This window comes from Coregonus clupeaformis, unplaced genomic scaffold (genome assembly GCF_020615455.1).
Source record: "Coregonus clupeaformis isolate EN_2021a unplaced genomic scaffold, ASM2061545v1 scaf0437, whole genome shotgun sequence".
Classification (NCBI taxonomy): Eukaryota; Metazoa; Chordata; class Actinopteri; order Salmoniformes; family Salmonidae; genus Coregonus; species Coregonus clupeaformis.
Genome location: NW_025533892.1, coordinates 106,028 through 130,887, shown reverse-complemented (window position 1 = coordinate 130,887; position 24,860 = coordinate 106,028). Strand labels below are relative to the sequence as shown.

Below are 24,860 nucleotides of genomic sequence, written 5' to 3'. Positions count from 1 at the left end.
TTAATGACTACAACAAAACTACTGAATGACATCTAATGACTGTAACAAAACTACTGAATGACATCTAATGACTACAACAAAATTACTGAATGACATCTAATGACTACAGCAAAACTACTGAATGACATCTAATGACTACAGCAAAACTACTGAATGACATCTAATGACTGTAACAAAACTACTGAATGACATCTAATGACTGTAACAAAACTACTGAATGACATCTAATGACTACAGCAAAACTACTGAATGACATCTAATGACTACAGCAAAACTACTGAATGACATCTAATGACTGTAACAAAACTACTGAATGACATCTAATGACTACAGCAAAACTACTGAATGACATCTAATGACTACAGCAAAACTACTGAATGACATCTAATGACTACAGCAAAACTACTGAATGACATCTAATGACTACAGCAAAACTACTGAATGACATCTAATGACTACAACAAAACTACTGAATGACATTTAATGACTACAACAAAACTACTGAATGACATCTAATGACTGTAACAAAACTACTGAATGACATCTAATGACTACAACAAAACTACTGAATGACATCTAATGACTGTAACAAAACTACTGAATGACATCTAATGACTGTAACAAAACTATTGAATGACATCTAATGACTACAGCAAAACTACTGAATGACATCTAATGACTACAGCAAAACTACTGAATGACATCTAATGACTGTAACAAAACTACTGAATGACATCTAATGACTACAGCAAAACTACTGAATGACATCTAATGACTGTAACAAAACTACTGAATGACATCTAATGACTGTAACAAAACTACTGAATGACATCTAATGACTACAACAAAACTACTGAATGACATCTAATGACTACAACAAAACTACTGAATGACATCTAATGACTACAACAAAACTACTGAATGACATCTAATGACTGTAACAAAACTACTGAATTACATCTAATGACTACAACAAAACTACTGAATGACATCTAATGACTGTAACAAAACTACTGAATGACATCTAATGACTACAACAAAACTACTGAATGACATCTAATGACTACAGCAAAACTACTGAATGACATCTAATGACTGTAACAAAACTACTGAATGACATCTAATGACTGTAACAAAACTACTGAATGACATCTAAAGAATACAGCAAAACTACTGAATGACATCTAATGACTACAGCAAAACTACTGAATGACATCTAATGACTGTAACAAAACTACTGAATGACATCTAATGACTACAGCAAAACTACTGAATGACATCTAATGACTACAGCAAAACTACTGAATGACATCTAATGACTACAGCAAAACTACTGAATGACATCTAATGACTACAACAAAACTACTGAATGACATTTAATGACTACAACAAAACTACTGAATGACATCTAATGACTGTAACAAAACTACTGAATGACATCTAATGACTACAACAAAATTACTGAATGACATCTAATGACTACAGCAAAACTACTGAATGACATCTAATGACTACAGCAAAACTACTGAATGACATCTAATGACTGTAACAAAACTACTGAATGACATCTAATGACTGTAACAAAACTACTGAATGACATCTAATGACTACAGCAAAACTACTGAATGACATCTAATGACTACAGCAAAACTACTGAATGACATCTAATGACTGTAACAAAACTACTGAATGACATCTAATGACTACAGCAAAACTACTGAATGACATCTAATGACTGTAACAAAACTACTGAATGACATCTAATGACTGTAACAAAACTACTGAATGACATCTAATGACTACAACAAAACTACTGAATGACATCTAATGACTACAACAAAACTACTGAATGACATCTAATGACTACAACAAAACTACTGAATGACATCTAATGACTGTAACAAAACTACTGAATTACATCTAATGACTACAACAAAACTACTGAATGACATCTAATGACTGTAACAAAACTACTGAATGACATCTAATGACTACAACAAAACTACTGAATGACATCTAATGACTACAGCAAAACTACTGAATGACATCTAATGACTGTAACAAAACTACTGAATGACATCTAATGACTACAGCAAAACTACTGAATGACATCTAATGACTACAACAAAACTACTGAATGACATCTAATGACTACAGCAAAACTACTGAATGACATCTAATGACTACAGCAAAACTACTGAATGACATCTAATGACTACAGCAAAACTACTGAATGACATCTAATGACTACAGCAAAACTACTGAATGACATCTAATGACTACAGCAAAACTACTGAATGACATCTAATGACTACAGCAAAACTACTGAATGACATCTAATGACTACAGCAAAACTACTGAATGTAGTATATGAATGGAAGGCAACATTGTCCTCCATTTTCTAAACTTGTATTCTCCCTCCTCCTGAAGGTTCTGAACAAAGAGAACATGTCGTGGCCACAGAACTTTGTACAGTCCTACGTTACACACAAGACGGGTGAGAATGGACACCTTTACTTAGTTGGCATGTGTTATTCTGTGTTAATAATAGGGGTGTATTGTGTGTTAATAATAGGGGTGTATTGTGTGTTAATAATAGGGGTGTATTGTGTGTTAATAATAGGGGTGTATTGTGTGTTAATAATAGGGGTGTATTCTGTGTTAATAATAGGGGTGTGTTAATAATCGGTGTGTGTTAATAATAGGGGTGTGTTAATAATAGGTGTGTGTTAATAATAGGGGTGTGTTAATAATCGGTGTGTGTTAATAATAGGGGTGTGTTAATAATAGGGGTGTGTTAATAATAGGGGTGTGTTAATAATAGGGGTGTGTTAATAATAGGTGTGTGTTAATAATAGGTGTGTGTTAATAATAGGTGTGTGTTAATAATAGGTGTGTGTTAATAATAGGTTTGTATTGTGTGGTAATAATAGGGGTGTGTTAATAATAGGTGTGTGTTAATAATAGGTGTGTGTTAATAATAGGGGTGTGTTAATAATAGGGGTGTGTTAATAATAGGGGTGTGTTAATAATAGGTGTGTATTGTGTGGTAATAATAGGTGTGTGTTAATAATAGGTGTGTGTTAATAATAGGTGTGTGTTAATAATAGGTGTGTATTGTGTGTTAATAATAGGTGTGTATTGTGTGTTAATAATAGGTGTGTGTTAATAATAGGTGTGTATTGTGTGTTAATAATAGGTGTGTATTGTGTGTTAATAATAGGGGTGTGTTAATAATAGGGGTGTGTTAATAATAGGTGTGTATTGTGTGTTAATAATAGGTGTGTATTGTGTGTTAATAATAGGGGTGTGTTAATAATAGGAGTGTGTTAATAATAGGGGTGTGTTAATAATAGGTGTGTATTGTGTGGTAATAATAGGTGTGTGTTAATAATAGGTGTGTGTTAATAATAGGTGTGTGTTAATAATAGGTGTGTATTGTGTGTTAATAATAGGTGTGTATTGTGTGTTAATAATAGGTGTGTGTTAATAATAGGTGTGTATTGTGTGGTAATAATAGGTTTGTGTTAATAATAGGTGTGTATTGTGTGGTAATAATAGGTGTGTGTTAATAATAGGTGTGTGTTAATAATAGGTGTGTGTTAATAATAGGTGTGTATTGTGTGGTAATAATAGGTGTGTATTGTGTGTGTTTAGTGAGAGAGGGGGAGAAGAGGAGTCTGGTAATAATAGGGGTGTATTGTGTGGTAATAATAGGTGTGTGTTAATAATAGGTGTGTGTTAATAATAGGTGTGTATTGTGTGGTAATAATAGGTGTGTATTGTGTGTGTTTAGTGAGAGAGGGGGAGAAGAGGAGTCTGGTAATAATAGGGGTGTGTGTTTAGTGAGAGAGGGGGAGAAGAGGAGTCTGGTAATAATAGGGGTGTGTGTTTAGGGAGAGAGGGGGAGAAGAGGAGTCTGGTAATAATAGGGGTGTGTGTTTAGGGAGAGAGGGGGAGAAGAGGAGTCTGGTAATAATAGGGGTGTGTGTTTAGGGAGAGAGGGGGAGAAGAGGAGTCTGGTAATAATAGGGGTGTGTGTTTAGGGAGAGAGGGGGAGAAGAGGAGTCTGGTAATAATAGGGGTGTGTGTTTTAGGGAGAGAGGGGGAGAAGAGGAGTCTGGTAATAATAGGGGTGTGTGTTTAGTGAGAGAGGGGAGAAGAGGAGTCTGGTAATAATAGGGGTGTGTGTTTAGGGAGAGAGGGGAGAAGAGGTGTCTGGTAATAATAGGGGTGTGTGTTTAGGGAGAGAGGGGGAGAAGAGGTGTCTGGTAATAATAGGGGTGTGTGTGTTTAGGGAGAGAGGGGGAGAAGAGGTGTCTGGTAATAATAGGGGTGTGTGTTTAGGGAGAGAGGGGGAGAAGAGGAGTCTGGTAATAATAGGGGAGTGTGTGTTTAGGAGAGAGGGGGAGAAGAGGAGTCTGGTAATAATAGGGGTGTGTGTTTAGTGAGAGAGGGGAGAAGAGGAGTCTGGTAATAATAGGGGTGTGTTTAGGGAGAGAGGGGGAGAAGAGGAGTCTGGTAATAATAGGGGTGTGTGTTTAGTGAGAGAGGGGGAGAAGAGGAGTCTGGTAATAATAGGGGTGTGTTTAGGAGAGAGGGGGAGAAGAGGAGTCTGGTAATAATAGGGGTGTGTGTTTAGTGAGAGAGGGGGAGAAGAGGAGTCTGGTAATAATAGGGGTGTGTGTTTAGTGAGAGAGGGGGAGAAGAGGAGTCTGGTAATAATAGGGGTGTGTGTTTAGTGAGAGAGGGGGAGAAGAGGAGTCTGGTAATAATAGGGGTGTGTGTTTAGTGAGAGAGGGGGAGAAGAGGAGTCTGGTAATAATAGGGTGTGTGTTTAGTGAGAGAGGGGGAGAAGAGGAGTCTGGTAATAATAGGGGTGTTGTGTTTAGTGAGAGAGGGGGAGAAGAGGAGTCTGGTAATAATAGGGGTGTATGTGTTTAGTGAGAGAGGGGGAGAAGAGGAGTCTGGTAATAATAGGGGTGTGTGTTTAGTGAGAGAGGGGAGAAGAGGAGTCTGGTAATAATAGGGGTGTGTGTTTAGTGAGAGAGGGGGAGAAGAGGAGTCTGGTAATAATAGGGGTGTGTGTTTAGGGAGAGAGGGGAGAAGAGGTGTCTGGTAATAATAGGGGTGTGTGTTTAGTGAGAGAGGGGGAGAAGAGGAGTCTGGTAATAATAGGGGTGTGTGTTTAGTGAGAGAGGGGAGAAGAGGTGTCTGGTAATAATAGGGGTGTGTGTTTAGGGAGAGAGGGGGAGAAGAGGAGTCTGGTAATAATAGGGGTGTGTGTTTAGTGAGAGAGGGGGAGAAGAGGTGTCTGGTAATAATAGGGGTGTGTGTTTAGGGAGAGAGGGGGAGAAGAGGAGTCTGGTAATAATAGGGGTGTGTGTTTAGGGAGAGAGGGGGAGAAGAGGAGTCTGGTAATAATAGGGGTGTGTGTTTAGTGAGAGAGGGGAGAAGAGGAGTCTGGTAATAATAGGGGTGTGTGTTTAGGAGAGAGGGGGAGAAGAGGAGTCTGGTAATAATAGGGGTGTGTGTTTAGTGAGAGAGGGGGAGAAGAGGAGTCTGGTAATAATAGGGGTGTGTGTTTAGGGAGAGAGGGGGAGAAGAGGAGTCTGGTAATAATAGGGGTGTGTGTTTAGTGAGAGAGGGGGAGAAGAGGAGTCTGGTAATAATAGGGGTGTGTGTTTAGTGAGAGAGGGGGAGAAGAGGAGTCTGGTAATAATAGGGGTGTGTGTTTAGGGAGAGAGGGGAGAAGAGGTGACTGGTAATAATAGGGGTGTGTGTTTAGGGAGAGAGGGGGAGAAGAGGTGTCTGGTAATAATAGGGGTGTGTGTTTAGGAGAGAGGGGAGAAGAGGAGTCTGGTAATAATAGGGGTGTATTGTGTGTGTTTAGGGAGAGAGGGGGAGAAGAGGAGTCTGGTAATAATAGGGGTGTGTGTTTAGGGAGAGAGGGGGAGAAGAGGTGTCTGGTAATAATAGGGGTGTGTGTTTAGGGAGAGAGGGGGAGAAGAGGAGTCTGGTAATAATAGGGTGTGTGTGTTTAGGGAGAGAGGGGAGAAGAGGAGTCTGGTAATAATAGGGTGTGTGTTTAGGAGAGAGGGGAGAAGAGGAGTCTGGTAATAATAGGGTGTGTGTTTAGGGAGAGAGGGGGAGAAGAGGTGTCTGGTAATAATAGGGGTGTGTGTTTAGGGAGAGAGGGGGAGAAGAGGAGTCTGGTAATAATAGGGGTGTGTGTTTAGGGAGAGAGGGAGAAGAGGAGTCTGGTAATAATAGGGGTGTGTGTTTAGTGAGAGAGGGGGAGAAGAGGAGTCTGGTAATAATAGGGGTGTGTGTTTAGGGAGAGAGGGGAGAAGAGGAGTCTAGTAATAATAGGGGTGTGTGTTTAGTGAGAGAGGGGAGAAGAGGAGTCTGGTAATAATAGGGGTGTGTGTTTAGGGAGAGAGGGGGAGAAGAGGAGTCTGGTAATAATAGGGGTGTGTGTTTAGGGAGAGAGGGGGAGAAGAGGAGTCTGGTAATAATAGGGGTGTGTGTGTTTAGTGAGAGAGGGGGAGAAGAGGAGTCTGGTAATAATAGGGGTGTGTGTTTAGTGAGAGAGGGGGAGAAGAGGAGTCTGGTAATAATAGGGTGTATGTGTGTTTAGTGAGAGAGGGGGAGAAGAGGAGTCTGGTAATAATAGGGGTGTGTGTTTAGTGAGAGAGGGGGAGAAGAGGAGTCTGGTAATAATAGGGGTGTATTGTGTGTGTTTAGGGAGAGAGGGGGAGAAGAGGAGTCTGGTAATAATAGGGGTGTGTGTTTAGTGAGAGAGGGGGAGAAGAGGAGTCTGGTAATAATAGGGGTGTGTGTTTAGTGAGAGAGGGGGAGAAGAGGAGTCTGGTAATAATAGGGGTGTGTGTTTAGTGAGAGAGGGGGAGAAGAGGAGTCTGGTAATAATAGGGGTGTGTGTTTAGTGAGAGAGGGGAGAAGAGGAGTCTGGTAATAATAGGGGTGTGTGTTTAGTGAGAGAGGGGGAGAAGAGGAGTCTGGTAATAATAGGGGTGTGTGTTTAGTGAGAGAGGGGGAGAAGAGGAGTCTGGTAATAATAGGGGTGTGTGTTTAGTGAGAGAGGGGGAGAAGAGGAGTCTGGTAATAATAGGGGTGTGTGTTTAGTGAGAGAGGGGGAGAAGAGGAGTCTGGTAATAATAGGGGTGTGTGTTTAGTGAGAGAGGGGGAGAAGAGGAGTCTGGTAATAATAGGGGTGTGTTTAGTGAGAGAGGGGGAGAAGAGGAGTCTGGTAATAATAGGGGGTGTGTGTTTAGTGAGAGAGGGGAGAAGAGGAGTCTGGTAATAATAGGGGTGTGTGTTTAGGGAGAGAGGGGAGAAGAGGTGTCTGGTAATAATAGGGGTGTGTGTTTAGTGAGAGAGGGGAGAAGAGGAGTCTGGTAATAATAGGGGTGTGTGTGTTTAGTGAGAGAGGGGGAGAAGAGGAGTCTGGTAATAATAGGGTGTGTGTGTTTAGGGAGAGAGGGGAGAAGAGGAGTCTGGTAATAATAGGGTGTGTGTTTAGTGAGAGAGGGGGAGAAGAGGAGTCTGGTAATAATAGGGGTGTGTGTTTAGTGAGAGAGGGGAGAAGAGGAGTCTGGTAATAATAGGGGTGTGTGTTTAGTGAGAGAGGGGAGAAGAGGAGTCTGGTAATAATAGGGTGTGTGTGTTTAGGAGAGAGGGGGAGAAGAGGAGTCTGGTAATAATAGGGGTGTGTGTTTAGTGAGAGAGGGAGAAGAGGAGTCTGGTAATAATAGGGTGTGTGTTTAGGAGAGAGGGGGAGAAGAGGAGTCTGGTAATAATAGGGGTGTGTGTTTAGGGAGAGAGGGGAGAAGAGGAGTCTGGTAATAATAGGGGTGTGTGTTTAGTGAGAGAGGGGAGAAGAGGAGTCTGGTAATAATAGGGGTGTGTGTTTAGGGAGAGAGGGGGAGAAGAGGAGTCTGGTAATAATAGGGGTGTGTGTTTAGGGAGAGAGGGGGAGAAGAGGAGTCTGGTAATAATAGGGGTGTGTGTTTAGGGAGAGAGGGGAGAAGAGGAGTCTGGTAATAATAGGGTGTGTGTTTAGGGAGAGAGGGGAGAAGAGGAGTCTGGTAATAATAGGGGTGTGTGTTTAGTGAGAGAGGGGAGAAGAGGAGTCTAGTAATAATAGGGGTGTGTGTTTAGTGAGAGAGGGGAGAAGAGGAGTCTGGTAATAATAGGGGTGTGTGTTTAGGGAGAGAGGGGGAGAAGAGGAGTCTGGTAATAATAGGGGTGTGTGTTTAGTGAGAGAGGGGGAGAAGAGGAGTCTGGTAATAATAGGGGTGTGTGTTTAGGAGAGAGGGGGAGAAGAGGAGTCTGGTAATAATAGGGTGTGTGTTTAGTGAGAGAGGGGGAGAAGAGGAGTCTGGTAATAATAGGGGTGTGTGTTTAGTGAGAGAGGGGGAGAAGAGGAGTCTGGTAATAATAGGGGTGTGTGTTTAGTGAGAGAGGGGGAGAAGAGGAGTCTGGTAATAATAGGGGTGTGTGTTTAGGGAGAGAGGGGGAGAAGAGGAGTCTGGTAATAATAGGGGTGTGTGTTTAGGGAGAGAGGGGGAGAAGAGGAGTCTGGTAATAATAGGGGTGTGTGTTTAGGGAGAGGGGGGAGAAGAGGAGTCTGGTAATAATAGGGGTGTGTGTTTAGGAGAGAGGGGGAGAAGAGGAGTCTGGTAATAATAGGGGTGTGTGTTTAGGGAGAGAGGGGAGAAGAGGAGTCTGGTAATAATAGGGGTGTGTGTTTAGGGAGAGAGGGGGAGAAGAGGAGTCTGGTAATAATAGGGGTGTGTGTTTAGTGAGAGAGGGGGAGAAGAGGAGTCTGGTAATAATAGGGGTGTGTGTTTAGTGAGAGAGGGGAGAAGAGGAGTCTGGTAATAATAGGGGTGTGTGTTTAGTGAGAGAGGGGGAGAAGAGGTGTCTGGTAATAATAGGGGTGTGTGTTTAGGAGAGAGGGGAGAAGAGGAGTCTGGTAATAATAGGGGTGTGTGTTTAGGGAGAGAGGGGGAGAAGAGGAGTCTGGTAATAATAGGGGTGTGTGTTTAGTGAGAGAGGGGGAGAAGAGGAGTCTGGTAATAATAGGGGTGTGTGTTTAGGGAGAGAGGGGAGAAGAGGAGTCTGGTAATAATAGGGGTGTGTGTTTAGGGAGAGAGGGGGAGAAGAGGAGTCTGGTAATAATAGGGGTGTGTGTTTAGGGAGAGAGGGGGAGAAGAGGAGTCTGGTAATAATAGGGGTGTGTGTTTAGGGAGAGAGGGGAGAAGAGGAGTCTGGTAATAATAGGGTGTGTGTTTAGGAGAGAGGGGGAGAAGAGGAGTCTGGTAATAATAGGGTGTGTGTTTAGGAGAGAGGGGAGAAGAGGAGTCTGGTAATAATAGGGTGTGTGTTTAGTGAGAGAGGGGAGAAGAGGAGTCTGGTAATAATAGGGGTGTGTGTTTAGTGAGAGAGGGGGAGAAGAGGAGTCTGGTAATAATAGGGGTGTGTGTTTAGGGAGAGAGGGGAGAAGAGGAGTCTGGTAATAATAGGGGTGTGTGTTTAGTGAGAGAGGGGAGAAGAGGAGTCTGGTAATAATAGGGGTGTGTGTTTAGTGAGAGAGGGGAGAAGAGGAGTCTGGTAATAATAGGGGTGTGTGTTTAGGGAGAGAGGGGGAGAAGAGGAGTCTGGTAATAATAGGGGTGTGTGTTTAGTGAGAGAGGGGAGAAGAGGAGTCTGGTAATAATAGGGGTGTGTGTTTAGGGAGAGAGGGGGAGAAGAGGAGTCTGGTAATAATAGGGGTGTGTGTTTAGTGAGAGAGGGGGAGAAGAGGAGTCTGGTAATAATAGGGGTGTGTGTTTAGGGAGAGAGGGGGAGAAGAGGAGTCTGGTAATAATAGGGGTGTGTGTTTAGTGAGAGAGGGGAGAAGAGGAGTCTGGTAATAATAGGGGTGTGTGTTTAGGGAGAGAGGGGGAGAAGAGGAGTCTGGTAATAATAGGGGTGTGTGTTTAGTGAGAGAGGGGGAGAAGAGGAGTCTGGTAATAATAGGGGTGTGTGTTTAGGGAGAGAGGGGGAGAAGAGGAGTCTGGTAATAATAGGGGTGTGTGTTTAGGAGAGAGGGGGAGAAGAGGAGTCTGGTAATAATAGGGGTGTGTGTTTAGGAGAGAGGGGAGAAGAGGAGTCTGGTAATAATAGGGGTGTGTGTTTAGGGAGAGAGGGGAGAAGAGGAGTCTGGTAATAATAGGGGTGTGTGTTTAGGGAGAGAGGGGAGAAGAGGAGTCTGGTAATAATAGGGGTGTGTGTTTAGGGAGAGAGGGGGAGAAGAGGAGTCTGGTAATAATAGGGTGTGTGTTTAGTGAGAGAGGGGGGAGAAGAGGAGTCTGGTAATAATAGGGGTGTGTGTTTAGTGAGAGAGGGGAGAAGAGGAGTCTGGTAATAATAGGGGTGTGTGTTTAGTGAGAGAGGGGGAGAAGAGGAGTCTGGTAATAATAGGGGTGTGTGTTTAGTGAGAGAGGGGAGAAGAGGAGTCTGGTAATAATAGGGTGTGTGTTTAGGAGAGAGGGGGAGAAGAGGAGTCTGGTAATAATAGGGGTGTGTGTTTAGTGAGAGAGGGGGAGAAGAGGAGTCTGGTAATAATAGGGGTGTGTGTTTAGGAGAGAGGGGAGAAGAGGAGTCTGGTAATAATAGGGTGTGTGTTTAGGGAGAGAGGGGGAGAAGAGGAGTCTGGTAATAATAGGGGTGTGTGTTTAGTGAGAGAGGGGAGAAGAGGAGTCTGGTAATAATAGGGGTGTGTGTTTAGTGAGAGAGGGGGAGAAGAGGAGTCTGGTAATAATAGGGGTGTGTGTTTAGTGAGAGAGGGGGAGAAGAGGAGTCTGGTAATAATAGGGGTGTGTGTTTAGGGAGAGAGGGGGAGAAGAGGAGTCTGGTAATAATAGGGGTGTGTGTTTAGGGAGAGAGGGGGAGAAGAGGAGTCTGGTAATAATAGGGGTGTGTGTTTAGTGAGAGAGGGGAGAAGAGGAGTCTGGTAATAATAGGGTGTGTGTTTAGGAGAGAGGGGGAGAAGAGGAGTCTGGTAATAATAGGGGTGTGTGTTTAGTGAGAGAGGGGAGAAGAGGAGTCTGGTAATAATAGGGGTGTGTGTTTAGTGAGAGAGGGGAGAAGAGGAGTCTGGTAATAATAGGGGTGTGTGTTTAGGGAGAGAGGGGGAGAAGAGGAGTCTGGTAATAATAGGGGTGTGTGTTTAGGGAGAGAGGGGAGAAGAGGAGTCTGGTAATAATAGGGGTGTGTGTTTAGGGAGAGAGGGGAGAAGAGGAGTCTGGTAATAATAGGGGTGTGTGTTTAGGGAGAGAGGGGGAGAAGAGGAGTCTGGTAATAATAGGGGTGTGTGTTTAGTGAGAGAGGGGGAGAAGAGGAGTCTGGTAATAATAGGGGTGTGTGTTTAGTGAGAGAGGGGAGAAGAGGAGTCTGGTAATAATAGGGGTGTGTGTTTAGTGAGAGAGGGGGAGAAGAGGAGTCTGGTAATAATAGGGGTGTGTGTTTAGGGAGAGAGGGGGAGAAGAGGTGTCTGGTAATAATAGGGGTGTGTGTTTAGGGAGAGAGGGGGAGAAGAGGTGTCTGGTAATAATAGGGGTGTGTGTGTTTAGTGAGAGAGGGGGAGAAGAGGAGTCTGGTAATAATAGGGGTGTGTGTTTAGTGAGAGAGGGGAGAAGAGGAGTCTGGTAATAATAGGGTGTTTTGTGTTTAGTGAGAGAGGGGAGAAGAGGAGTCTGGTAATAATAGGGGTGTGTGTTTAGGGAGAGAGGGGGAGAAGAGGAGTCTGGTAATAATAGGGGTGTGTTTAGTGAGAGAGGGGGAGAAGAGGTGTCTGGTAATAATAGGGGTGTGTGTGTTTAGTGAGAGAGGGGGAGAAGAGGAGTCTGGTAATAATAGGGGTGTGTGTGTTTAGTGAGAGAGGGGGAGAAGAGGAGTCTGGTAATAATAGGGGTGTGTGTTTAGGGAGAGAGGGGAGAAGAGGAGTCTGGTAATAATAGGGGTGTGTGTTTAGTGAGAGAGGGGAGAAGAGGAGTCTGGTAATAATAGGGGTGTGTGTTTAGGGAGAGAGGGGAGAAGAGGAGTCTGGTAATAATAGGGGTGTGTGTTTAGGGAGAGAGGGGAGAAGAGGAGTCTGGTAATAATAGGGGTGTTGTGTTTAGTGAGAGAGGGGGAGAAGAGGAGTCTGGTAATAATAGGGGTGTGTGTTTAGGGAGAGAGGGGAGAAGAGGTGTCTGGTAATAATAGGGTGTGTGTTTAGGGAGAGAGGGGGAGAAGAGGTGTCTGGTAATAATAGGGTGTGTTTAGGAGAGAGGGGAGAAGAGGTGTCTGGTAATAATAGGGGTGTGTGTTTAGGGAGAGAGGGGGAGAAGAGGAGTCTGGTAATAATAGGGGTGTGTGTTTAGTGAGAGAGGGGGAGAAGAGGAGTCTGGTAATAATAGGGGTGTATTGTGTGTGTTTAGGGAGAGAGGGGGAGAAGAGGAGTCTGGTAATAATAGGGGTGTATTGTGTGTGTTTAGTGAGAGAGGGGGAGAAGAGGTGTCTGGTAATAATAGGGGTGTGTGTTTAGGGAGAGAGGGGGAGAAGAGGAGTCTGGTAATAATAGGGGTGTGTGTTTAGTGAGAGAGGGGGAGAAGAGGAGTCTGGTAATAATAGGGGTGTGTGTTTAGTGAGAGAGGGGGAGAAGAGGAGTCTGGTAATAATAGGGGTGTGTGTTTAGTGAGAGAGGGGGAGAAGAGGAGTCTGGTAATAATAGGGGTGTGTGTTTAGTGAGAGAGGGGGAGAAGAGGAGTCTGGTAATAATAGGGGTGTGTGTTTAGGGAGAGAGGGGGAGAAGAGGTGTCTGGTAATAATAGGGGTGTGTGTTTAGTGAGAGAGGGGGAGAAGAGGAGTCTGGTAATAATAGGGTGTGTGTTTAGGGAGAGAGGGGAGAAGAGGTGTCTGGTAATAATAGGGTGTGTGTTTAGTGAGAGAGGGGGAGAAGAGGAGTCTAGTAATAATAGGGGTGTGTGTTTAGGAGAGAGGGGAGAAGAGGAGTCTGGTAATAATAGGGGTGTGTGTTTAGTGAGAGAGGGGAGAAGAGGTGTCTGGTAATAATAGGGGTGTGTGTTTAGGAGAGAGGGGGAGAAGAGGAGTCTGGTAATAATAGGGGTGTGTGTTTAGTGAGAGAGGGGGAGAAGAGGAGTCTGGTAATAATAGGGGTGTGTGTTTAGTGAGAGAGGGGAGAAGAGGAGTCTGGTAATAATAGGGGTGTGTGTTTAGGGAGAGAGGGGAGAAGAGGAGTCTGGTAATAATAGGGGTGTGTGTTTAGGGAGAGAGGGGGAGAAGAGGAGTCTGGTAATAATAGGGGTGTGTGTTTAGGGAGAGAGGGGGAGAAGAGGAGTCTGGTAATAATAGGGGTGTGTGTTTAGTGAGAGAGGGGGAGAAGAGGAGTCTGGTAATAATAGGGGTGTGTGTTTAGGGAGAGAGGGGAGAAGAGGAGTCTGGTAATAATAGGGGTGTGTGTTTAGTGAGAGAGGGGGAGAAGAGGAGTCTGGTAATAATAGGGGTGTGTGTTTAGTGAGAGAGGGGGAGAAGAGGAGTCTGGTAATAATAGGGTGTGTGTGTTTAGTGAGAGAGGGGAGAAGAGGTGTCTGGTAATAATAGGGGTGTGTGTTTAGTGAGAGAGGGGAGAAGAGGAGTCTGGTAATAATAGGGGTGTGTGTTTAGTGAGAGAGGGGGAGAAGAGGAGTCTGGTAATAATAGGGGTTGTGTGTTTAGTGAGAGAGGGGGAGAAGAGGAGTCTGGTAATAATAGGGGTGTGTGTTTAGTGAGAGAGGGGAGAAGAGGAGTCTGGTAATAATAGGGGTGTGTGTTTAGGGAGAGAGGGGAGAAGAGGAGTCTGGTAATAATAGGGGTGTGTGTTTAGTGAGAGAGGGGAGAAGAGGAGTCTGGTAATAATAGGGTGTGTGTTTAGGGAGAGAGGGGGAGAAGAGGAGTCTGGTAATAATAGGGGTGTGTGTTTAGTGAGAGAGGGGGAGAAGAGGAGTCTGGTAATAATAGGGGTGTGTGTTTAGGAGAGAGGGGGGAGAAGAGGTGTCTGGTAATAATAGGGGTGTGTGTTTAGGGAGAGAGGGGAGAAGAGGAGTCTGGTAATAATAGGGGTGTGTGTTTAGGGAGAGAGGGGGAGAAGAGGAGTCTGGTAATAATAGGGGTGTGTGTTTAGTGAGAGAGGGGAGAAGAGGAGTCTGGTAATAATAGGGGTGTGTGTTTAGGGAGAGAGGGGGAGAAGAGGAGTCTGGTAATAATAGGGGTGTGTGTTTAGGGAGAGAGGGGAGAAGAGGAGTCTGGTAATAATAGGGTGTGTGTTTAGGGAGAGAGGGGGAGAAGAGGAGTCTGGTAATAATAGGGGTGTGTGTTTAGTGAGAGAGGGGGAGAAGAGGAGTCTGGTAATAATAGGGGTGTGTGTTTAGTGAGAGAGGGGGAGAAGAGGTGTCTGGTAATAATAGGGGTGTGTGTTTAGTGAGAGAGGGGGAGAAGAGGAGTCTGGTAATAATAGGGGTGTGTGTTTAGTGAGAGAGGGGGAGAAGAGGAGTCTGGTAATAATAGGGGTGTGTGTTTAGGGAGAGAGGGGGAGAAGAGGTGTCTGGTAATAATAGGGGTGTGTGTGTTTAGTGAGAGAGGGGAGAAGAGGAGTCTGGTAATAATAGGGGTGTGTGTTTAGGGAGAGAGGGGGAGAAGAGGAGTCTGGTAATAATAGGGGTGTGTGTTTAGGGAGAGAGGGGGAGAAGAGGTGTCTGGTAATAATAGGGGTGTGTGTTTAGGGAGAGAGGGGGAGAAGAGGAGTCTGGTAATAATAGGGGTGTGTGTTTAGGGAGAGAGGGGAGAAGAGGAGTCTGGTAATAATAGGGGTGTGTGTTTAGTGAGAGAGGGGGAGAAGAGGTGTCTGGTAATAATAGGGGTGTGTGTTTAGGGAGAGAGGGGGAGAAGAGGAGTCTGGTAATAATAGGGGTGTGTGTTTAGTGAGAGAGGGGGAGAAGAGGTGTCTGGTAATAATAGGGGTGTGTGTTTAGTGAGAGAGGGGGAGAAGAGGAGTCTGGTAATAATAGGGGTGTATTGTGTGTGTTAATAATAGGGGTGTATTGTGTGTGTTAATAATAGGGGTGTATTGTGTGTGTTAATAATAGGGGTGTATTGTGTGTGTTTAGGGAGAGAGGGGGAGAAGAGGAGTCTGGTAATAATAGGTGTGTATTGTGTGTGTTAATAATAGGGGTGTATTGTGTGTGTGTTTAGTGAGAGAGGGGGAGAAGAGGAGTCTGCTCAGGAGGAACGTGGAGCTGAAGAAGGAGTGTGCTCACCTGGAGGAACAGGACCAAAAACTCAGCAAGTCCCTCACGGTATGACCTCTGACCTCTGATCTCTTACCCCTGACCCTCAACACACATGTACCCTAGACTAGGTTGATCCCTCACCCATACCTAGAATGTGGTTTTACCACACTGCAAGTTTGATTGAATTACAGCAGAGATACTGTATATAATGTTGAGATGGTGTCCACCCTGAAAATGGGAGGCGCTGACCCAAAGGCGGGAAGGCAGGTGGTCTGCTTATCGGTCTGCTTATCGCTGTATTCCCGCATTGACAGATTTTGATGGGAGTGAACCCTCTCGCTTTGCCTCTTCCTCTCTGATTACAGTCTTAGAACATAGGGATTTCCATTGATCAGGATCTCAACAGTGAAGTATACTACTACTAACTAGCCAGAAGGATCTCAACAGTGAAGTATACTACTACTAACTAGCCAGAAGGATCTCAACAGTGAAGTATACTACTACTAACTAGCCAGAAGGATCTCAACAGTGAAGTATACTACTACTAACTAGTCAGAAGGATCTCAACAGTGAAGTATACTACTACTAACTAGCCAGAAGGATCTCAACAGTGAAGTATACTACTACTAACTAGCCAGAAGGATCTCAACAGTGAAGTATACTACTACTAACTAGCCAGAAGGATCTCAACAGTGAAGTATACTACTACTAACTAGCCAGAAGGATCTCAACAGTGAAGTATACTACTACTAACTAGTCAGAAGGATCTCAACAGTGAAGTATACTACTACTAACTAGCCAGAAGGAGCTCAACAGTGAAGTATACTACTACTAACTAGCCAGAAGGATCTCAACAGTGAAGTATACTACTACTAACTAGCCAGAAGGATCTCAACAGTGAAGTATACTACTACTAACTAGCCAGAAGGATCTCAACAGTGAAGTATACTACTACTAACAAGCCAGAAGGATCTCAACAGTGAAGTATACTACTACTAACTAGCCAGAAGGATCTCAACAGTGAAGTATACTACTACTAACTAGCCAGAAGGATCTCAACAGTGAAGTATACTACTACTAACTAGCCAGAAGGAGCTCAACAGTGAAGTATACTACTACTAACTAGCCAGAAGGATCTCAACAGTGAAGTATACTACTACTAACTAGTCAGAAGGATCTCAACAGTGAAGTATACTACTACTAACTAGCCAGAAGGATCTCAACAGTGAAGTATACTACTACTAACTAGTCAGAAGGATCTCAACAGTGAAGTATACTACTACTAACTAGCCAGAAGGATCTCAACAGTGAAGTATACTACTACTAACTAGTCAGAAGGATCTCAACAGTGAAGTATACTACTACTAACTAGCCAGAAGGATCTCAACAGTGAAGTATACTACTACTAACTAGCCAGAAGGAACTCAACAGTGAAGTATACTACTACTAACTAGTCAGAAGGATCTCAACAGTGAAGTATACTACTACTAACTAGCCAGAAGGATCTCAACAGTGAAGTATACTACTACTAACTAGCCAGAAGGATCTCAACAGTGAAGTATACTACTACTAACTAGCCAGAAGGATCTCAACAGTGAAGTATACTACTACTAACTAGCCAGAAGGATCTCAACAGTGAAGTATACTACTACTAACTAGTCAGAAGGATCTCAACAGTGAAGTATACTACTACTAACTAGCCAGAAGGATCTCAACAGTGAAGTATACTACTACTAACTAGCCAGAAGGATCTCAACAGTGAAGTATACTACTACTAACTAGCCAGAAGGATCTCAACAGTGAAGTATACTGCTACCAACTAGCCAGAAGGATCTCAACAGTGAAGTATACTACTACTAACTAGCCAGAAGGATCTCAACAGTGAAGTATACTACTACTAACTAGCCAGAAGGATCTCAACAGTGAAGTATACTGCTACTAACTAGCCAGAAGGATTTCAACAGTGAAGTATACTACTACTAACTAGCCAGAAGGATCTCAACAGTGAAGTATACTACTACTAACTAGTCAGAAGGAGCTCAACAGTGAAGTATACTGCTACTAACTAGCCAGAAGGATCTCAACAGTGAAGTATACTACTACTAACTAGCCAGAAGGATCTCAACAGTGAAGTATACTACTACTAACTAGTCAGAAGGATCTCAACAGTGAAGTATACTACTACTAACTAGCCAGAAGGAGCTCAACCGTGAAGTATACTACTACTAACTAGCCAGAAGGATCTCAACAGTGAAGTATACTGCTACTAACTAGCCAGAAGGATCTCAACAGTGAAGTATACTACTACTAACTAGCCAGAAGGATCTCAACAGTGAAGTATACTACTACTAACTAGCCAGAAGGATCTCAACAGTGAAGTATACTGCTACCAACTAGCCAGAAGGATCTCAACAGTGAAGTATACTACTACTAACTAGCCAGAAGGATCTCAACAGTGAAGTATACTACTACTAACTAGCCAGAAGGATCTCAACAGTGAAGTATACTGCTACTAACTAGCCAGAATGATTTCAACAGTGAAGTATACTACTACTAACTAGCCAGAAGGATCTCAACAGTGAAGTATACTACTACTAACTAGTCAGAAGGAGCTCAACAGTGAAGTATACTGCTACTAACTAGCCAGAAGGATCTCAACAGTGAAGTATACTACTACTAACTAGCCAGAAGGATCTCAACAGTGAAGTATACTGCTACTAACTAGCCAGAAGGATTTCAACAGTGAAGTATACTACTACTAACTAGCCAGAAGGATCTCAACAGTGAAGTATACTACTACTAACTAGCCAGACAGATCTCAACAGTGAAGTATAGTACTACTAACTAGCCAGAATGATCTCAACAGTGAAGTATACTACTACTAACTAGCCAGACAGATCTCAACAGTGAAGTATACTACTACTAACTAGCCAGAAGGATCTCAACAGTGAAGTATACTACTACTAACTAGCCAGAAGGATCTCAACAGTGAAGTATACTACTACTAACTAGCCAGAAGGATCTCAACAGTGAAGTATACTACTACTAACTAGCCAGAAGGAGCTCAACAGTGAAGTATACTACTACTAACTAGTCAGAAGGATCTCAACAGTGAAGTGAAGTATACTACTACTAACTAGCCAGAAGTCTTCCACAGTACTTAGAAATGTTTATGTTCCTGTGTGTCTGTCCCAGCAGAAGGTGATGGACGTGCGGGAGCGTCTGATTGGTCAGCAGAGGGACACCCAGTCCTCCCTGGAGCGTCTCAAGGCTCTGATTCGTCTGATCCAAAGAGACCAGATGATCCAGGTTACCATGACAGCCACCACCACCACCACCGGAGCGTCCCTGCTCTCCCTGCCCTGGATCAAACCCTCCGGCAGCCCCAACGCACACACAGCGCCCCCTGCTGGACCGTCTATGCTACTGCAGCAGAAGAGTCTGGCCGTGCCACAGTCTCAGAGCCAGACCCGGGGCAACAACTGAGCTCTTGTAGCACCATTCCAGCCCACCAGGGGGCACAGTTCACAGTTCAAAGGGTGCGCCACAAATGGCACTTTATCCCCTATATAGTGCATTGCTTTTAACTAGGACCCCCAATGGGGGGACAGTTTCGAAGACGTGTCCATTTGGCGTCAGAGCCCTGGTCTAAAGTAGTGCACTATATAGGGAATAGGGTGCCATTCTCTGGTCTAAAGTAGTGCACTATATAGGGAATAGGGTGCCATTCTCTGGTCTAAAGTAGTGCACTATATAGAGAATAGGATGCCTCAGCAGAAGCATCCATGCCACGTGGCCACCTGCGGAATGGCAGGACACCTCACAGAAAACGTTGAGACAACTATTTTTTTTTGTTGAAGAAGTCGTCTGAGACGCCATCGAAACCATTGAATATTAGTGAACCACGTGGTTGGAGAGTTGTTGTGGAGGGGGAAGAACTGAAACATCTTCCTTTCACTACATTTCATTACAAGTATTTTTTAAACCCAACACCTACAGTGCTTACGAGATTTATTTTATTTATAGTTTTTTATTTTATTTATTATTAATGTTTCTTGGCCTTAATGTATTTATTACGACTATAAGAAGTTAGATCACAGTGCTGCAACTGAAATAGGTATTTTCTGTGTGGCCGAAAAATCGTTCAGATAAAAACAAAACAAAAAAAAAACTGGTATAATAATTGTTGTGCATATAGAGATAGAGAGAGACAACGATACCATAGTTAGTTACAAATGAACAATGGAAGGAATGAAGAAGAAGTGGAACTAAAGGACTGTCCTGCTGTATTGGAGTAGGTCTCTGAACAATATTTGCCACGATTATCAGGTGAGTGAGGTGAAAGGTGGGGAGAAGTTGTCATTGTGTATGTACAGAAAAGCATACAAGCCTTCAAAACAAAAAAAACAGAGAATCCAATTTTTTTCCAGTATTAGTATAGAGTTAAAGGAGTTAAAATAAAAATAAAAGTATTTAAGATGACTACAGAATTTAGCATTTCTAGAGGAGAGTTGAGTATTTTTCATGCTGTTGATTACCGAGTTACTGAGTGTTGAGGAGTATTGATGGAAGGATCTATCGCTGTAAATAAGTTGTGTTGTTATCCCAGGTCCTTCTCCATGTTACTGTTACTGGACAACAACAACAACAACAACAACAACAACCCAACATGTTCCTGCTCCCCCACCAGCTGTACTCAAAAGCGGCCATTTTGAACTGTCCTGTAATTGTGCGATCCAACCATTTGAATCCCCTTCTTTTCACCACTACAGAAAATATGCCAAAAAACCATTACATTTAGTACTGGGAACTCCTGTGTACGTATCAAATATATATGTCTGGCATGCTTTTTTACCCCTGCCTGATTTTTATAGGTTTTCTATTTTGTCACTTTCACACTATTCGGTTTTTAACTCTAGTTGTGTGATGTTGTTCGTTATGATGACTTGACAGTTGAAGAGCCTGCTGATTTGAACGGTTTCTGTGGTTTCGGTACAAATGAACTGTTTCTAGTGCGCTAGACGGTACAAAATGAACTGTTTCTAGTGTGCTAGACGGTACAAATGAACTGTTTCTAGTGTGCTAGACGGTACAAATGAACTGTTTCTAGTGTGCTAGACGGTACAAAATGAACTGTTTCTAGTGCGCTAGACGGTACAAAATGAACTGTTTCTAGTGCGCTAGACGGTACAAATGAACTGTTTCTAGTGTGCTAGACGGTACAAATGAACTGTTTCTAGTGTGCTAGACGGTACAAAATGAACTGTTTCTAGTGTGCTAGACGGTACAAATGAACTGTTTCTAGTCTGCTAGACGGTACAAATGAACTGTTTCTAGTGAGCTAGACGGTACAAATGAACTGTTTCTAGTGTGCTAGACGGTACAAATGAACTGTTTCTAGTGTGCTAGACGGTACAAATGAACTGTTTCTCATGTGCTAGACGGTACAAATGAACTGTTTCTAGTCTGCTAGACGGTACAAATGAACTGTTTCTAGTGAGCTAGACGGTACAAATGAACTGTTTCTAGTGAGCTAGACGGTACAAATGAACTGTTTCTAGTGTGCTAGACGGTACAAATGAACTGTTTCTAGTGTGCTAGACGGTACAAATGAACTGTTTCTAGTGAGCTAGACGGTACAAATGAACTGTTTCTAGTGTGCTAGACGGTACAAATGAACTGTTTCTAGTGTGCTAGACGGTACAAATGAACTGTTTCTAGTGTGCTAGACGGTACAAATGAACTGTTTCTAGTGAGCTAGACGGTACAAATGAACTGTTTCTCGTGTGCTAGACGGTACAAATGAACTGTTTCTAGTGAGCTAGACGGTACAAATGAACACTGCCTCAAGAACAACTAGATACAACCAGGGTTTCTTCATCTTATATAATTTTGTAAACAATCAAACACCAGTCACCTGGGATGGGGAGGAGAACAGTCATATCATTCTGCAACAGTTTAGTGTTGATCTCTAGTTAGACTTCCCGCTGTCACGAGGTGGGTCCTAAAGGTGTTGACACATTTCTATTCGATTAGTCTTTAACTATTATCATGATGCGTTTCTGTTGATCAAATCAACGCTGTGTTGTGGGATCCCTCTATTCTACAATTACACACTGAGGAACAAAAAAAATGGGAATCAAGACAAAATATATCATTCTCAAAAATAGAGGACAACATTATTAACCAAACTGCTCAAATGAGAGGAAAACGCAATAATTAGGAGGTCATCATACTAATTCATATCAAGGAGACTTGTTTGCTACACGGATCCTGACCCGGACAGGACTCAATGACGTAGTAGTGTAGGACACTTTGGACCTGAGTAGTTGACAGAACCAGGGTCATAGAGAGGACCGGTCCCAACTCTCATCAATACCCCAAGCCTCACACACACACTGAAGACATCAATATCAAGCCTCACACACACACTGAAGACGTCAATATCAAGCCTCACACACACTGAAGACATCAATATCAAGCCTCACACACACTGAAGACATCAATAACAAGCCTCACACACACCGAGGACATCAATATCAAGTTTTTATTTCGCAAACCAACAAACATGGAAGATCCTATATAAGGTGCAACTGAAACCCGAGCAGTAGTTTGTATGGGCTGTCTATCTAATAGGGCTTTTACCAATCCCAAGTCTTGTCTCGTCTAACATTCAGTGCATATCATGAGCTCTGCCTCTTCCCCACATGGAATAGCACAGACAGACCCCAAGTCTTGTCTCGTCTAACATTCAGTGCATATCATGAGCTCTGCCTCTTCCCCACATGGAATAGCACCGACAGACCCCAAGTCTTGTCTCGTCTAACATTCAGTGCATATCATGAGCTCTGCCTCTTCCCCACATGGAATAGCACAGACAGACCCCAAGTCTTGTCTCGTCTAACATTCAGTGCATATCATGAGCTCTGCCTCTTCCCCACATGGAATAGCACCGACAGACCCCAAGTCTTGTCTCGTCTAACATTCAGTGCATATCATGAGCTCTGCCTCTTCCCCACATGGAATAGCACAGACAGACCCCAAGTCTTGTCTCGTCTAACATTCAGTGCATATCATGAGCTCTGCCTCTTCCCCACATGGAATAGCACCGACAGACCACGACAGAGACAGAGACGGGCATCTGCCCAGCGTACAGCATACCACTCTGATGGGAATCAAATCCCCAAAAGAGAGGGGGACTAGAAGACTCGTACCATATCAGTGCTCCATGTCGCATCAAGGTAGAAGTTGCCCCCCCCAAAAAAAACTCCACAGATCTAGAATCAGCTCATCCTAACTTTAACATTAGGAGAATACAGAATAAAAACAAACTTAACTGACTCCAGATCAGAGGTTAGTGAAGCAGCTTTTACCACCTCCACTGTGTGCCCTTCATCCATTATCCCCCTCTCAAGAGGTTTCCCCAGACTACATCACCCAGAATCCTCCGGGAGAAACTGTGCGGCGCTTAATACAGATATATTTTAATACACTCAAGACACAACGTTTTTTTTCTTTATTTTTATTTTTATTTTTTATATTATTTTATCAACGATGAACAAAAATAAATAAAAAATAAACTTTGGGAGTGTTTTTCTATCGTTTTCCAATGATGCATAGTTATGAGCTGGCCGATGTTCAATGTGTTCTTCCTGCCATGAGGAGGAAGAGGAACAAAACCAGGAGAGAAGATGAACACTTATTACATGGAAATGTCTTTTGGCTGTTGAAGTAGTGTTTTTTTTTTCTCCTTTGGCATTGATGATAAGGGGGGGCTGTCCAGTGGATAGTGTGTATAGGAACGTCTGTGCCAATGTCGTTTTATCTTGGTGGTGATGCATTTAAAAAGTTGATTGATGGAAGTTGGTAAATGGTTAAGAGTAGCCTCACTTTTTTTTTTGTACCAAGTTCTTATGAAAAATTGAAATCATTAATAAATAAAATTCAAGAACAAAAACACCGGTGGAAACTTGATATTTTCATGTGTTGCGGGACGGTAAAACGTCTGTAGTCATGAGGCTCGTTTTTCTTGAAGCTCATTATTTAAATAACGCAGATGTAAATCTATTTTATTGTGCCTTGGGATGGAGATTATGGATTGGAACTCAAACGTTAACAAATACGGAGACCTACTTTATGTTAAATACATACATTTATAGAATAAATAACTAAGCTTTGTCCTCTCACGAATAAACAAACAGTCAAGAAGACACGTGACAAAGAGGTGTACAAATAAACAATAGACCCTAGTCCACATGGAGTCCTACAGTAGACCCTAGTCCACATGGAGTCCTACAGTAGACCCTAGTCCACATACAGTCCTACAGTAGACCCTAGTCCACATACAGTCCTACAGTAGACCCTAGTCCACATGGAGTCCTACAGTAGACCCTAGTCCACATACAGTCCTACGGTAGACCCTAGTCCACATGGAGTCTTACAGTAGACCCTAGTCCACATACAGTCCTACTGTAGACCCTAGTCCACATGGAGTCCTACGGTAGACCCTAGTCCACATGGAGTCCTACTGTAGACCCTAGTACACATACAGTCCTACTGTAGACCCTAGTCCACATGGAGTCCTACTGTAGACCCTAGTCCACATGGAGTCCTACGGTAGACCCTAGTCCACATGGAGTCCTACGGTAGACCCTAGTCCACATACAGTCCTACAGTAGACCCTAGTCCACATGGAGTCCTACAGTAGACCCTAGTCCACATGGAGTCCTACAGTAGACCCTAGTCCACATGGAGTCCTACAGTAGACCCTAGTCCACATGGAGTCCTACAGTAGGCCCTAGTCCACATGGAGTCCTACAGTAGACCTTAGTCCACATGGAGTCCTACTGTAGACCCTAGTCCACATACAGTCCTACAGTAGACCCTAGTCCACATGGAGTCCTACTGTAGACCCTAGTCCACATGGAGTCCTACAGTAGACCTTAGTCCATATGGAGTCCTACAGTAGACCCTAGTCCACATGGAGTCCTACAGTAGACCCTAGTCCACATACAGTCCTACAGTAGACCCTAGTCCACATGGAGTCCTACTGTAGACCCTAGTCCACATGGAGTCCTACAGTAGACCCTAGTCCACATACAGTCCTACAGTAGACCCTAGTCCACATACAGTCCTACAGTAGACCCTAGTCCACATGGAGTCCTACAGTAGACCCTAGTCCACATACAGTCCTACAGTAGACCCTAGTCCACATGGAGTCCTACAGTAGACCCTAGTCCACATGGAGTCCTACAGTAGACCCTAGTCCACATGGAGTCCTACAGTAGACCCTAGTCCACATACAGTCCTACGGTAGACCCTAGTCCACATGGAGTCCTACAGTAGACCCTAGTCCACATACAGTCCTACAGTAGACCCTAGTCCACATGGAGTCCTACAGTAGACCTTAGTCCACATACAGTCCTACAGTAGACCCTAGTCCACATACAGTCCTACAGTAGACCCTAGTCCACATGGAGTCCTACGGTAGACCCTAGTCCACATGGAGTCCTACAGTAGACCCTA

The 24,860-nt window shown here is 43.6% G+C and overlaps 1 protein-coding gene across 5 annotated transcripts in view; it reads left to right on the top strand.

The window, feature by feature from the left end:
* The window catches only part of phf21b (PHD finger protein 21B), a 218,191-nt gene extending 198,002 nt beyond the window's left edge, over positions 1–20,189 (top strand). For 4 of the 5 annotated variants that reach the window (XM_045215411.1, XM_045215412.1, XM_045215410.1 and 1 more), the window contains 3 exons: positions 2,431–2,497; positions 15,298–15,401; positions 18,531–20,189. In XM_045215411.1, the coding sequence (XP_045071346.1) occupies positions 2,431–2,497; positions 15,298–15,401; positions 18,531–18,821 (462 nt within the window). In that variant the 3' untranslated portion in view covers positions 18,822–20,189. The remainder of the gene's footprint in view (positions 1–2,430; positions 2,498–15,297; positions 15,402–18,530) is intronic. The other variant, XM_045215409.1, reaches the window with a different exon arrangement.
* Positions 20,190–24,860: the final 4,671 nt, after the last annotated feature.